Below are 16,570 nucleotides of genomic sequence, written 5' to 3' on the forward strand. Positions count from 1 at the left end.
TTTAATATTAACGGTATATCCTATGATTTGACAATTTTTTAAAATAAAATCATAGTGACTACCTACATAACTTTAAAAGAAAAATACTACCTATATAGTATTCAGTAAACTACAAAGATCAATGCTATAATTAACTCATTCTAAAATAAAATTATTTAAGTTTTCACACAGTAATAAAATATCAAAATAAATGAAGCATGACCTAAAATCAAATGTAATGAATACAACACACCTTTTCACATAAAGATTTAAAACAAAAATTAATACAATTTTCACAAATTAAAGTTACCTAATATCAAAATTTTGAAAGGTATACCGATACAGTCGATCAACTTCTCATTACCATTTTTAGACATAACTTATTTAATAACTACTAATCAATTTAAGCTAATTAGTTAATTAAATAATTGTTCTTTTGTTCCTTGACCACAAATGCTTGAAAGAGAAACACCCACGTTTTTGGTGGTACATGCAAAAATATCTCTTCGCAATTTCATCCTCATCATCTTCTTTTGTTTCTTCTTTGCCATCCATATCTTCTGCCTGTTTATGAAAGGTACAACTCACATTACATATTTCGCCATAAGTTAATCAATTAATACCATATTACATATAAAGTACAAGTGCTTACTGCATGATTGATTTTAATGTGAGTTGGTTCATTTATAAGTATATATTTAAATTCTTACTATATGCAAATGAAATTCATAACTAGTTAACTACTGAAGAAATGGTTATGAGTGTTATAAAAATGATGATTAATATGAATCTATGGAAAATACACAATGCAAACTAGCTAGATAGCTGTAATATAAAAAGAATAAAAGACTTTAAAAGTAAATTTTTCATTTTTGATCATACTGTATGTTAGAAAACAACACATAAAGCTTAAAAAGTTACTACAAATATTCTGTATTACTGATTACATGTGATTGAATGCAGAACCTTCCCATGCACAATTTATTCGTCTCCAGGCAATGTGGTCACACCAAATTTTTATTTTGTTTTTTACTATCGAAATTTTAAATTTCATTTTAAACCGTACAGATGATCCAAACCTGTTTATAGATTCAAATTATGGGTTTTAGGTAAGTTTCAATATGTGATTTTTATTCTTATTTTATTTTGATAATGATAATGATTACTGATTACTGATATTTAAAATACAAGGTGTTAAAATACAAAACTACACACCTTTTCAGTCGATACAGAAATTAATAGCCACTTTATAGCTTTAGTTAATTTTATACTTCGGTATCTATCAAAATATCTATCTATATTAATTTGATAAAAGGTGATAAAAGACGTTTATAAACAACAGTACTAAAATAATATTTTCTCCGTCTCGGAATAACAATATAATATGCCCCACTTACTTTTCAATTTTTACGAGTCTTTCTTTCACAACTTTTTAACTTTAAATCGTTTTATACGTGTTATATAATATTTAATATTTAATGAAATTTATATTAATATATTAGATTTTAAATGTGATTTCATTAATATAATTTTTAATCAAATATTATATAAGATAAACAAAATATTCAAATTCAAAGTTGAAAAATTATAACTTTAAAAGTTAATACCACATGTTGCTATCAAGGTAACCTCGTATATTGGTATTCTTTCAAAATACACTCAAAATGATATATTTCCCTAACTTTCAAAGTTTTGAATTCAAACCACATTATTCATTCCACAAAACTGAACCAAATATTAAAAGCTTAAACATAAACATTTAACCATGTACATATGAATAGTATAATTTACCTTGAATTCCATATTTGATTGCAATTCTGATTCAGATTTTGATGTTGACGTGGCACTTGAATCCGAAGAATCTAAGTCCATATTGAACTTGATTGACCTTTCTTGAACTGAAGGAGTAGAAATCGAGCTTAGACTACTTTCGCTTAGCATACTTTGAATTCCAACATCGCGTTTCATCATCGTGATCGACCTCGCTTCGATCTTGTTTTCTTTAGCTTCATCTTCATCTGTTTATAACGTTATTATTAAGTAATACGAACACATAACATGATCGACATAAAGACGGTGCTTAATTGAGAACCTTTAATCGGATGAATCATGTTGGCAAGTTTGTGGGGTTGAATTCTTGAAGAATGATGGATTAAAGAGGCTGGCATTGTCATCCGATTACTAAAAGATCGACCTTTCGATAGTGCTTTTGAAGATAAACACTCCAAAGGGACTTCACCTGAAAGTGGATTGCATATATATCTTTCGGCTTCGTCCCATTTCGAGTTTAATGCAAACCCTTCTGGCAACATATACTCCCATGTGTTTATTGACCTCCTTTGTAATGCTACAATTTGACCAAAAAAAAAAAAAAAAGTAAAAAGAAAAAAAAACTCCAATTTAATTGGTCGTACATTTAAATTCACTTTTCAAAGAATTAACACAAATTCATTACCTTTGAGCGCGTTAGTGAATGAGTAAGTAGCCATGTCGATTTCCTCTGAATATAAGAAAATACACTAGTAAGATTAATAAACACGAGCTAGTTACATTCAGGTGGTGGACGTGGATTCAGTTGGCAAGCAGTTAAAATGTATACTTTTTAGTTTTAACCGCTTGCCAATTTACTAATGAATGAAAGTATATAGTTATACCTTTGAGAGAGTAACTAGGGGAGGATGTGGTGCTAGAAATGGCGAAATTAGAGCGGAAAGACTTGCACTTGCAAGTATCCTCCCTAATACTCGTGATGTGTGAAGTCGAAAAACGTCTAGAGATTGTGTTATCACGACTAATCATACGGGCTTTGACACCCCATTCTTTGGTATCTTGATCTTTTTTCATTTGGGAATTTAAAGAAGATTTTATTTTCGTAGCCATGGGAGAAGAGAAGTAGCAATAATGGAAAGATTTATGTTGCATCAAATTGCATGAGGCTTGTTTTTGTATTAGTGGACCCGGTGATATCAATTTTGAATGTTGGTCGGCCATTGGAATGATGCCCGAGACATTTATCACCCTGATCATCAATACATTAATTAAATAATTTGTTTTGTTTATTATATTCAAATAAGTTATCATATACTAGTGGCTTAGCTTGTTAGTTTCCGTTTTATTGCGGTTTATTTTTAGGCTAGATTTTCGATTCTCGATGATTCAGTTTGTAACTCGTTGATCTTCGAATTCAATATTTATCCTATTATTTTTTCGGCAAAAAAAATCAAGTCGCATTTAGTTAAGTTTTATATACTCCGTAAGATATATAAATCACGGGGCGATAGTTGAGTGGTTGAGACTTAACCTCTCAATAGAATTAAAGTTATGCGGTGTTTCAAGTTCGAATCTATGAAGCAACAAAAAATCCCTCGTGGCTACGGGATGTTCACACGCGATGTCTCCGAATTGCTCGCAAGTTGGAAAGCGAGCAGTCTTAATGCCATCCGGCTCCCAAATCAAGTCCACAAACCCTAGTAAAAAAACTAATAAATATTATAATGTATATAAAGTTTTTCAACTTATGAAGTTAGTTCAACAAAACGTACAAGTGATTTGTATATTTTCTCAAGATAAAATGATATATATCTCTATGTTTTTTTTTTTTTTAATTAAAAGCCAAATCGGCAAACCAAAACAACAATGTGCAGCCCAACAGGCCCACCAGACAACAAATACACGACCAAAAAAGGCAAAACCTAACCTAAACAAACTAGGCTAACTTTAAGACACCATTCTCCCATTTAAGCTTCCAAACTCTAGCAGCAACTTGAACACCCCTTGAATTCTTAACCTTCAACTCACACAGCTTCAAACGAACATTCAACTGAATAATATCAATCAGCTCAGCATCACTTCTAGACGATTGCTTGAAAATTCTGCAGTTTCTCTCCTGCCATATATAATAGACAGTTGCCCCCAACACCAATCTATGAATAATACTCCATATATTTCTTTTGTAAGGACTGGACTTGAGCATATTAATAATGTCACCAAAATTATCATTTAGGCTTCTCAGCATCAACAAAACCTTCATAGAACCCCAGACCTTCTTTGCATACATACATTGAAAGAACAAGTGCTCATGGGAATCCAAACAACATCTGCACAAATCACAAATATAATTTCCAGTAGGATTCCATTTCAGAATCCTGTCTTGAGTCAGCAATCTACCTTTTATAGCCAGCCATAAAATGAAGGAATGCTTAGGAATAGCTTGACTATACCAGACTACATGATTCCAATCAACCTTTGGACTATCCTCCCTGAGATCTTCCCATGTTTGTTTAATGGAAAATTGGACTTTCTTCATATTATTGCACACCCATAACACCTTGTCCTTCACATTAATTTTCAGACTAGGTTGTCTAATATTATGAAGAATAGGAAACTTATTCATCCACTCAATAGGCCAACTCCACTGATTATCCATAACCATATCAGCAACCTTTAAATTGGTATTTAGTCTAGCTTCATGGATGTCCCTTTGAGAAATATGCTCACATAATGGCCCAAATTCATCCCATTTATCATACCATAGAGATATATTTTTTATATATCTCTATGTTAACCCGAGTAAAAAATGTAACTACGTACACAATATATTCATATTCATAGTCGTATTATTGTTTTAAAAAGCAACAATATATACCAGTTTTTGATGTAATATAAATAAAAGTGGTTGAACGAAGATTTATTATTATTATTAAAAATTAAAATGGGATGGGATCCCATATAGGTCATGTGCAAATTCATCGTCGTCTCATTACAGGTGGGCCCAATAATCGTAGGGTTGGGACCTAGCTGAGCCATAATGCGTCATTTTTGTCTTACTTTATCATCATCATTAGTTTACATGAAACCAACTGCCATTGCGTAAATTACCAATATCCCATACGCCAGTTTTTACACCAAAACAAACTTTGAACTTTTTTGTACTTATTCAATTTCAATTCAATTTCAATTTAAATTTCAATGAAATGAATCAGCCTTTACCTTTATCACAAAAAGCTTGATAAATAGATGAAAATTTTATCATCTGTTGACAGAGCCAGAGAGCAAGTTTTATACGGAGTATGTTTAATACTGTTACATGATAAGAAACAAATGATTTTTAAATACAATTTTTTTAAACTTTGGACGTAAACAAATTAAATATGGGTATATATTATATCTATGAGTATCGTAACAATATATTGGGTATGATTGACAAAAATATGGCTTTTAGCAATTAACTAGTAGCTGTTAGTTTTTTTTTATATCTATTTGGTTGTTTTGCAGAGTTGTTGAAACTATTAAATTAAAGAGTAAAATGATAAAAAGTTAAAAATTAAACGCTAATTCTGGTAACTTTTAGTTTTTACTCTCTCTCAAAAAGCTTTAAGCTGTTGCAATCAAACAGACCTTTCTATTTAAAAGAAGTTTTTTCATAAAAGATAAAAACTTCAAAAAGTTTGTTGTCAAACATGGCCATTATGTGTGTTGTGTGATGAATGAAATTTCACAATTTAATTTTAAATTGAGGTGGTTGATGCCGAAGCTAAAGGAACATACAGGAATGTGGGTTTGTTTGGACCAACTCATGACCTATATATTATCCGGTCTAATATTACTAAGAGTCTAACACCACCTTCTTCAAATTACATTAGTTAATTGTGAAAGTAACCAAGTTAAGAGTCTCTAAACTAATCCTAACAACTAACTGATTAGTCATCTCAATGAGCTTAATCATGGATTATTAAAGCATCAGTTATGTGAACTTTATAAATATTGGGTAATGATATGTACACAACCAATCATATTTTACATTGTTATTGTTATAGTGTACAACATTGTAAATCATGATTGATTATGTACATAAACATTTATCTTGTTACTGCAATTTCAAACAAGTGTAAAACACCGGCAGCTTTTACGTGTTGCGCACATATTTTACTAGAGATTTTTTATTACCGTTAATTCTTACCACCGGGAAATACCCCTCGTGTTCCGAGAGATAGCTTCGTGACCCAGGAAAATTGCTGTGTTCAGGATAATCAATTATTAACAGTTAAAACACCCATCTTCCTTTTGACGACTGTTTAAAACCCATTCAAGATTGAAAAAACCACCCTCGATTATATAGTGAGTTTTGTTAATATGCCTCGATGACATAAGCTTCTTTGAATGGTATGCAAGTTTATGATAATGCATAAAGGGATAGTGCTAGAGCATTCAAGAGTTGAATAGTGCAAATTGTTATAAAATCTATGAACATAAGAACGTAGCAGAATTATTTGTCTAGTAAAAATACGAGAAACATTGTACTCCGTATTAAGCAGCAAGGGGCTCAGTAGCCTGATTCAGCCATGCCTTTTCGGATTCATTGAGGTACGGTGCCAGGATATCGTAACATTTCGCATGATAGCTGTTCACCCATTTTATTTCTTCAGGTAGCAGAAGGCTCACATCAATCAACTTTTTCTGATACGGTGCCTGTACAAATAACAACCATATTAAGATGAATTTAGAGGTGTTCAATTCGACCCAAGTGACTCGGGTTATGTTTGGTAAGAATAGAAGAGTTAAGCAAGATGGTGTATAAAATGTCATATATTATTGTTTATTTCATCTTTGGAAAAGAAAAAAAAAAAATGTGTAGTTACTATTCATTATAAAGCCAAGAGAATATAAGTTTTAAAGTTTGTAAAGAATTAACAAAGAAAAAAATCAAGAGCGATTAGCAGTTACTGAATGAGAAAATGCATATTTTTGAAGTTATAATAATGCAAAGTTGAGAAATTAGACCAGCCATGTTGTACGGATCGGAGTGTTGGCCAATGACGAAGGCCCAAGAGAGGAGGATGGAGGTGGCAGGAATGAGGATGCTTAGATGGACGTGTGGTAGGACCATGCTAGATATGATACCAAATGGAGTTTGTAGGGAGAAATTGGAAGTTGGGAACATCATCAACAAACTTAGGGAAGGACGACTTAGATGGTTCGGGCATGATAGGAGGCGCCCACTTTTAGCCCCGGTTAGGAGAGTCGAGACCCTCGCCGTTGACGGTGTAAGGAGGAGGGGTAGACCTAGACGTAGGATGGAGGATAGATTAAAACTGGACATGAAAGAGCTTCTACTGACGGAGGACATGACTTCTGATAGGAGCCTGTGGAGGAGTAGAATTAGAATAATTGAGTAAGTTCTTTTTTTTTTTTAGATACTTTTATTATACTACTACATATACATATATAACTATAACTAGATATTCTATAGCTACACTGCCCCTTTTTCTATTTATTTGTTTTTTAGGCTATATATATGTACCGATGCATATGTTTGTATCTATATATGTATCTAGGTATCTAAGTGCATGTTTTGGTGTTTGTCTGTCTTGTATATGTACCTAGGTATATATATCTACGAATGTTTCTATATGTTTATATGTTTAAGCATGTGTTTTTATCCAGGCTTATGTGTGGTGCGGGTTTATATATATGTATATATATATATGTATATATATATATATGTATATATATATATATATATGTATTTATTTTGTTTGTTATGTCTACTTGAGATTAAATGGTTATGTGCTCTATATGATCCATGCTATTTGCCTACTGTTGTGCATTACTGCTATATGTGTTTTCTTTTTGGTTACTGTGTATGGTTGCATCTTGCTAGGCGCACATAACTCTTACAGGTACGTATCATTTGCCCTACCTATTTCGTTTTTATGAGCATTTCTGGCCGGAGGTACTTTTGGAAGCAATCTCTTTTGCTCTAGAGTAGAGGGAGGGACGACCTTATCTAGGCGCGGGTTCTATACCGGCGGGTGGAGTAGTGACTTCCTTCTAATCTAGGGTACGAGGAATGATTGTCTAAACCCACCTCTCCCATACCCCACTTTTGTGGGATTGGGTATTGTTGTTGTTGTTGTAAAGTTGAGAAATTACTTCGATAATATGATATTTTGATCAGAAAGTATGATTAGGATCTGCAACAGTTAATCGTTGACCACATTTTGTTTGTATTTAATTATTTATTTAATAGTGCAAATTAGTGGAGATTTTTTATACAAATCTAGGCCGTGCTTGATAAAACTGAATGATTCGGCGTTGAATGGTTCATAATCTGAATGATTCAAGGTCTCTAAAAATCTTGGCTCTGAAGAAAGCTCTGAATGAAAATAATAAGCTGTTTGATAATCATTTAGAATAAACGATATAAATTGGGTAAAATTACCTTATTAACGTGTTTTAAGAATATAAAATTCAATATACTTGTTTGTTAAATGTTTTGGATATTATTTGAGGAGAATATTACAGAAAATTTAGGTGCTTAATAATTAAGAGAGTGTTTCAACTCTGAATGGTTCAGCACTGAATGTAAAACCATATGTCATTCAGAGGTCAGCATCATATGTCATTCACAGGTCAGAAATAAACACGCTGAATGCTGAACGATTTAGCTGAACCATTCAATTAAGAGGTAAAGAAACACACCCTTAGAAAACTTACCCATGTTATGTGCTCGAATTCCAAGTAACCTTTGTTAGCAAAGTTGAACTGTGTTGCCGACTCTTTAATTATAAGCACGTTCTCTAGTCTTATACCGAACTTGCCATCTTCATAGTAACCAGGTTCTGGAAATAAAATCATAGCATGATAAAATCTCGTCAGAGAAATAAAGTTCATTAAAATACAAATTTTTTAAGCTATCTGTTTTACTAATACTAATCATATTTAGGAGTACTATTTATTCTCAAGCTGATTCCAAAAATGCAAGATTTAAGATGATGCAATACATACCATCTGTTACGGTCATCGAAGCTTGTAGTGGGACACTCAAACCAGGTCTGAAGCTAATTGAATGTGGTCCTGTTCATTAAGCATACGTGAGATAAAAATACTGAAAAAAAAAATTGGTTACTTCTAATCTCTGATTATAATGAAATGTATAAATGTATAGATACAGATAAGGTAATTTTAACTCACCTTCATGCACATTTAAGTATGAGCCTATCCCATGACCAGTTCCATGTCTGTAATCAAGACCATATGTCCACAATGGGACACGAGCAAGAACGTCAAGAGAATGACCTAATATGAGCGAACTCAAAATTAGTACTCATTTAAATTCAAAATATAATATAATATATGATAAGGTATAAATAAAATAAATCGAGATTAAACGTCGACAAAAATATGAAAACTATAGGCAATCTATACCAGTGGTTCCATTGGGAAAACGTGCATTGCCCAAAGCAAAGTGACCCTTGAGAACCTGATTAAAACTAGGTAAATTAACATCCTCACTGATTTATTATGTATTCATACCACAAAGATCATAATTATAAATAATAAATAGTTATAATTAAATCAGAAAAATCAATAAGACCAACGTACTGCAGTATAACATCGTTTCTCATGTTCAGAAGGCTTTCCGAAATGAACAGTCCGAGTTATATCCGTTGTGCCGTCCAGATACTTTAAAGAATAACCACATAAGATAAAAGTCTATTTAATTAATCTATGCAAAAAAGGTTAAGAAAAAGAACTACTATACACAAAAGCTCAGGAAAAAAAAACCTGAGCTCCGGAATCACAAAGATACATGCTGTTTGGATCAAGTTCAGCGCACGTTTTAGCAACCGGTTCATAGTGAATAATTGCCCCATTCGGACCAACTGATGAGATAGTAGGAAAGCTCAACCCTCTGAAATGCTACAATAATATAATACACAATTTAATCAAGTAAAACAGCATGATACATCATAAATCACATTACGATATTCGTTCAAACCAACATCTTGGTAGAAAAGTTAAAAACATGAGAGAATAATAAACTGAATTACCTCTTTTGCAGCACGAAACTCCTCAAGTTTATCACTTACGGACACTTCAGTCAGTTTCACATCCCTGCAACAATCATTAACAATAAATACACATAAAAAAGATAAAAACATACGAGCCTATTTTAATAATTAAGCAACTTTATAAGCTGCAACTCAGTTAACATTCATATATATCGAAACCCTACGATTGTTTCTTAGGATTTTGGCTTTCTGACTCCTTGAAGTAACCAGAGGCACCATATATTTCCTGCATCTGCATATTTGTTGAATAGCAGCGATCAGTTCAAAGTAAAAAGAAAATAAAAGGATAAGCAATTATGATGTATTATCACATTTTGCAATTACTAATACTAAATGCAACCGTCTCGACACTCGAAACCTAAAAGGGTACCTGCTTATCAAGCCATGCAAAGAATTGCACAATTGCTGCACCATCACGGATATGAGCGTTTTTTAGCCCCTCCATTTCTACAGAATTCTAAAATACAATAGAAACTGTTTAGCAACCAATAATCTCCAACAATCATTAATAATTAACCTATTTAAGAAAATTCAGATGCCAAATATAAAAAATTATAATACCTTTAAAGATTTTGGAAGGGCCAAAGGTGAGTGTTGCAGGAGGACCTGGTCAGGGTTTAATTTTGAATACAAAAAATAGCAACAACGAGGATCAACCCAAATCTTATGGCTGTTATCTTCTTCTTCATGTGTGCCATTTGATTCTGTTTCTTTTGCTGATGTCAGCTTATTAGATGCAAGCAAAGCCACATCTGAACTCACATCAGTGTAATCTTTAACTATGATGTTATTTTCCTCCATATAAGATTTCACCTACGCAAAATACATATATTTATATTTCCATCTGCATAATGAAACAAAACCCCTTTATAGGGAAATTATAGAAATAGAGATTTTAGGTAAACGGTAAACCTACCTCCGATGACAACTTTCTATCATCAACATAAAAGAAAGCTGATTTTGTTGTTACAACAGCAAATGCATGAACAACAGGAGAATACGAGACATCGCTACCACGAACGTTGAATAGCCAAACAACCTGAAAACGCAGGTCGATGATGAAATATCTCTAATGTATTAGCAACAAATAAGTATTAAGTAGAAGAGACATTAATTGAATAAGCGAAATAGTAAGAGATTGTTTTACCTCATCAAGTGTCGTGATTATTATTCCACGAGCTTTTTCCTTTTTGAGGCTGTCACGTAAATCCTTTAATTTGTCTGAAACTGAACGACCCGAAAATTTCAGAGGATGTACATGAACAGGGTTGATTTCAGCTTTTGGTTGATCCTTCCAAACTTCATCAACCAAGTTTTTGGTTGTGGCAACTAAATTTTGTTGCCTTTTTGCAAACAAAGACTTCCATTTCAGTGCAGTTTCTGCTGATATACACCAGTAATCAATCCCGATAGCTGAATCCTGAGGTAAATTCTGATACGTGAAACACAAACTTCATTAGTTTAAAGATGTTAATCAGTAAAAGCATAAATCAAGGAGTATAACATCTACAAACCAAGAGGCCAAAAAAGACCTACATTCGATATCCATAAATCTACAGTTGGATCTTCACCCATACGCATAAGCTTCCATTGATCACTCAACTGTTGTTCTGCCTGCAAAAAGTACCGCCCATCCGTCCATAGCAGTGCTTCATTCTTTGTTACAAGTGCCAACCCTAAAATTATTCATATATAATTAAAAACAGCTAAACTAATCACACTTACATATTTTTTTTCTTAATATGAACACAGCTATTCACATTTATCTCTCCAAATACATACCAATTCAACGTACACATTACTGTACTTTTGAATCGTAATATGAAACTATTATGAGCCATTGCCATACACACAACATAACACCTTATATCATATTATCAATTAAGCTGCACAAGCTTGTTTAATATAAAATACAGTATAAATGTATAATTCAAAGGCATAAAATGTACTTTGTGATCTAATTATATACTGCAGCATCATCTACAATAACATTAAGCAGCTACAATAAATGAATATACTTAACAAATTTAAATTTAATAAAAAAAATCGAAAACTAACCAGCACTTCCTGTAAATCCAGAAACGAAAGCACGCCTTTTATCTCTAGCAGATACATACTCACTCTATGACATCATCAACACATACACATACACATACACAATTAGTATTAAACACAAATTGATCTGATCATCAAACGTGTAAACAAATAAATTATTAACAAAAACAAATAGATTGAAATTATAATAAATAGAAACATGGATTAGATGCGTGATATATATGTATGAGTGAAAAGACCTGATGGTAATCTTCAGATGGAACAATTAGGGCATCGAGAGGTGGAGTGTGTGAAGCCATTAACGATCTTATAGCAGCTAGTGTATCAGCCATTTTTTTGATTTTTAATTTTTAATTGTTAGGGTTTTATGATCAAATTGATTGATCGGTGAAGTGAAGAGGAACATGAAAGTTATGACTTGTTTCTGAAAGTTGAATATTCGGTTGTGGTGAGAGTTCTTCTCGCAGATGATAAAGGAAAATAATATATTTTAGTTATTATTGTTTGAGAAAATTGAGCGGATAGTCCTGTGGTTTGTAGTAAGTACCCAGGGTGGATAGAGATATTGATTTGAGGATGGATAGTAATTATTTTGGAATTGTTGTACGAGGATAGCCCTAGTGACGTTTTCTGTTTAATTCCTCCGTTAACTCATTCTCACGTGATTTCCACATGAAGGTATTTTGGTCTTTAAACAATTCTCTCTTGTTATCCCCACCCACCCACCTACTTTTCCTTTTAATCCCAATTAAATACTTTTCTTTTTCTTCCATATTCAATCTCTTCAATTTTCTTCATCTCTTTCTTTAACAAATAATCAAGATGAATACTTGTGATTGTGGGCGACCTTTGATTGAACAAATAGCACGGACAGACGGCAACGCTGGTCGTCGATTCGTTTCTTGCCAGGTAAACAGTTGGTGATTAAAACTCTAATTTATCCATTATTTAGATTTATTTTTTTTTTTTTTTTTTTTTTTTTGTATTTAGATTCGTAATTGTGGGTTTTTTGAATGGATTGATCCACCTACCCCTGCTCGTTTACTGGCTATAATTCGTGGATTGTTAAGATCGGAGAATGAGGTGAGGCGAAGGTCAAAGAGCTTGAACATAAAGTGTGGAGATTGCAGTTGATGATAATGGTTTTGTCGATGGTAGTCGTTTATTTAGTGTTTTTTTAAGTAGTTTGTAGTAGACTAGCAGATGTAATTTTGTTCTTTTTTCACATCTGTGTATTTGGTGAACAACTGATGTAATGCGATGGTTTATGTTCTATTGTTATAGAATTCGGTTTATTTACTTTCATTTTGTACATAATAATAGGTGCAAGTGGATTACATAATAATAAAAACTGCATAAAGTAATCATCCAAACTAAGTTTACATCCAAACCAAGTTTACATCTAAACCAAGTTTACATATAAATAACAATAAAAACTGCATAAAGTAATCATCATCTAAACCAAGTTTACATACAAATAACAATAAAAACTGCATAAAGTAATCATCCAAACCAAGTTTACATCCAAAAGACTAGTTTTGACCATCCAAAAGACAACACAAGTAGTCTAACATAAGATTACATGAAACACAGGTCCTAAATATCCAAAACACAACACATGCAAACTGCATAAATTAAAACATTCAAACTCTTGACTTCTTGGTACCAGTTGCACCATTGGTATCCTTCTTCATTTTCTTGCTGCCTGCACCATTCTTGCTACCACTTGCACCATCATTGACACCTTTGGTCCAGCTACTAAATAAATAAGTCATTTCTGCTCGACTATAGCCATCGGGGTGTTACCATATGTACATGTCCTCTTGTTATGACCATTCCTTCCACAGTTGCCACAAGTCAAGGTCTTTCCCAATCTTGACAGTTTTCATTCTTCACCATGCTGTCATTCTCATCCATACCCTTCCTCCTGTTTTTCTTTGGCCTTCCTGCACATGCTACTCTAATTGGTGGTAACAGAGTGGTTTGCCCAGTTGCTTTCTGATGTGGTAGCGTGGGTGTACGAAATAGCTATATATTTTTACTACGAAATACGTTACAAATTACACAAGTTTTAATTATTTATTTACAAATGGGATATACCTAAACCTTGCTACAACACTATAGGCAGTGTACCTAATCGTAGAGTAGTATAGTTTTTAGTAAGTCCGGTTCGTTCCACAGGGAGCGGGCTTATTGCACACTATATTTTTAAACAACTATATTTGTACAAAAATATATAAATATATATATATAATATATAAAAGGGGGTTTTACCGTTTAATGACCGGTTTGTCGATTTTATATTTTAAGCGAAGCGTAAAGTAAATGACGATATTTAACTAACAATATAAAATAAATAACAATAATTAAAATGACAATAAATAAAAGTACGAGGAAAAATGAAATAAAATATATTATGCTTATTTAAACTTCCGTAATCATGATGTTTGACGTGTTGATTTTAGTTTTATGCCCATGGGTTAATTGTCCTTTGTCCTGGATTATTTAATATGTCCGTCTGGTTTTTGTCCAAAACAGTCCATCGGTAATAAATTTAAAGTGCGAGTGTCCTCGTCAAATTATCCTTATACCCGAAGTCAAATATTCCAACTAATTGGGGACTTAAACTGTAACAAGGTTTTAATACTTTGTTTAATAATTACACCAGGTTATCGACTGCGTGTAACCCAAGGTTTTAATACTTTGTTATCAATTATGCCAAGTGTCCTTGTACATAATTTCACCCCTGTTTTAATAATTCCATAGACTATTAATCCATTCCCGTATCCGGTTAAATGAACGATTATTCGTACATATAAATATCCCGCCCATCGTGTCCGATCGAGTGTATGTGGTTATTTATAGGTACGTCCAATTGTAAATCTTTATATTAAAATTAACAAACTATCATTTAGTTAAACAAATATAAAGCCCATTAATAGCCCATAGTCTAATTTCCACAAGTGTCGTTCTTTTGTCCAAACCCCAATTATGGTACAAAGCCCAATTACCCAATTTTAATATTTTTAGCCCAACATCATGATTACTTCGTCTTAAATAAGCATAATAATAACTTAAGTACGAGACATTAATTTAAAAAGGAGAACATAGCTTACATTGATTATTTATCGCGTAGTGTTACACGGACAGAGCTTCGACTTTAAAAACCCGTAAAATAACCTTTACATAACCCGAACTAATCTAATATAACACTAATCTATACTATACTATATATATATATATATATATATATATATATATATATATATATATATATATATATATATATATATATATATATATATAATTTATTTATATTATACTACGGAGTATTATTATTATTATTTATTATATTTTTCGAATGAATGCATGGCCTTTTATAGGCGTTTTGATTTCTGACAGCTCCACGAGTCGTGGAGTTTTTGGCCTTCAAACTCCGCGAGTCGTGGAGTTTGAAAATCCAGCTCAGGATCCTTTGTCTCATAGCTTGTCGACATGATTATATATATATTTATAATATATAAATAATTTATATAATTATTTATATATTATATTTTATTTTTGTGCATAGTTGACTCATAATTTTTGGTCCATTGCGTCGGGCGTTGATAGTTGACTCATGTCCCGGTTCCGGATTTTCGAACGTCCTTGCGTACAATTTAATATCTTGTACTTTGCGTTTTGTAACTTGTACTCTTATCATTTTTAGACATTTTTCATCAATAAATTGAACCACTTGGATTGTATCTTGTACATTTGAGCTTTTTGGTCATTTGCGTCTTCAAATCTTCGTTTTCGCCTTTTGTCTTCGCACTTATTTATTTAAACAATTACAATGAAAATATATTACAATTACATATGAAAACCTATTATTTAGGAGGGACATTGCTATGATATATATGTTCCTTTTTAGCCTTATCAAATATCCCCACACTTGAGCGTTGCTTGTCCTCAAGCAATACAGAACTTGAAATAAAAACATACATGAATCACTTTTTTATTCATCACACTTTGTACATTAGTGATTTTGATATGGTGGTATAAACAATGATAGTAACGATAGAACCATGGTTAAAGGTGGGTGTGTCATCCACAGTAGCCTCGGGTTTAGGTCAACGACACTTGCAATCAAATAGCCGATTTACCTTCGGTTTCCAAAGCAAAGTGCACATTTGAAAGGCGGTTTACAGTCCCACATGACTATGAGAATGTAGATCCTTAAGGAAATTGGATCTTTATGAAAACATTTGATCTTTTGAAAATTCAATCTAGCTTTTACCCTAGATAAGTTTTCCGGAATAACCCTTCACCTGTGTTGCAAAATATTTTTGTGGGTTTTGTGGGTTTCAGATTTGAAAGTTTTATCTCAACACTTATGGTTTTATGTTACCCACTTGCTAACCTTGTATTAGGAAAGCAACACGTCCAGTTTACTTGTCCCGTATATTACCTTTCAGTAAACTACCGTCCGGTTGTAAAGGAAAGCGATGAACAAGAAACTGTTAAGGCAATGTCTAATGACATGCATTTGATTATTGTCTAAAAACGTGTCGGATACTAGTACTATCCTTTGTAGGAGTAATGGTAAAGATCATCCTATAATTTTTTCGGTCTGGCACAAGGTCCTGTCTTCGACCATGCTATGCAACCACCGTTCTTACGGTTGACACCCGATTTGGTTC

The 16,570-nt window shown here is 32.6% G+C and overlaps 3 protein-coding genes across 3 annotated transcripts; all 3 read right to left on the minus strand.

Annotated features, from left to right (window-relative positions):
* Positions 1–274: 274 nt before the first annotated feature.
* LOC139858811 (uncharacterized) lies at positions 275–2,985 on the minus strand. Its single transcript, XM_071847652.1, has 5 exons — positions 2,634–2,985; positions 2,435–2,479; positions 2,072–2,326; positions 1,771–1,997; positions 275–543 (listed from the first exon to the last, which is right to left on the minus strand). Exons 1-5 carry the CDS (start codon positions 2,968–2,970, stop codon positions 400–402), a joined length of 1,008 nt encoding a protein of 335 aa, XP_071703753.1. The 5' UTR covers positions 2,971–2,985; the 3' UTR covers positions 275–399.
* A 700-nt stretch (positions 2,986–3,685) lies between these two features.
* LOC139859443 (uncharacterized) lies at positions 3,686–4,411 on the minus strand. Its single transcript, XM_071848235.1, has one exon. It carries the CDS (start codon positions 4,409–4,411, stop codon positions 3,686–3,688), a length of 726 nt encoding a protein of 241 aa, XP_071704336.1.
* A 1,679-nt stretch (positions 4,412–6,090) lies between these two features.
* On the minus strand, positions 6,091–12,397 carry LOC139858849 (aminopeptidase P1-like). The gene is made up of 16 exons (XM_071847685.1): positions 12,128–12,397; positions 11,892–11,955; positions 11,370–11,509; positions 10,981–11,265; positions 10,750–10,872; positions 10,395–10,646; positions 10,204–10,290; positions 9,998–10,065; positions 9,813–9,876; positions 9,547–9,681; positions 9,364–9,444; positions 9,187–9,241; positions 8,953–9,057; positions 8,767–8,835; positions 8,476–8,600; positions 6,091–6,447 (listed from the first exon to the last, which is right to left on the minus strand). The coding sequence occupies exons 1-16, from the start codon at positions 12,218–12,220 to the stop codon at positions 6,286–6,288; spliced, it is 1,908 nt and encodes a 635-aa protein (XP_071703786.1). The 5' UTR covers positions 12,221–12,397; the 3' UTR covers positions 6,091–6,285.
* Between the last annotated feature and the right edge of the window lie 4,173 nt (positions 12,398–16,570).

Source organism: Rutidosis leptorrhynchoides, chromosome 7 (genome assembly GCF_046630445.1).
Source record: "Rutidosis leptorrhynchoides isolate AG116_Rl617_1_P2 chromosome 7, CSIRO_AGI_Rlap_v1, whole genome shotgun sequence".
NCBI classification, from domain to species: Eukaryota; Viridiplantae; Streptophyta; class Magnoliopsida; order Asterales; family Asteraceae; genus Rutidosis; species Rutidosis leptorrhynchoides.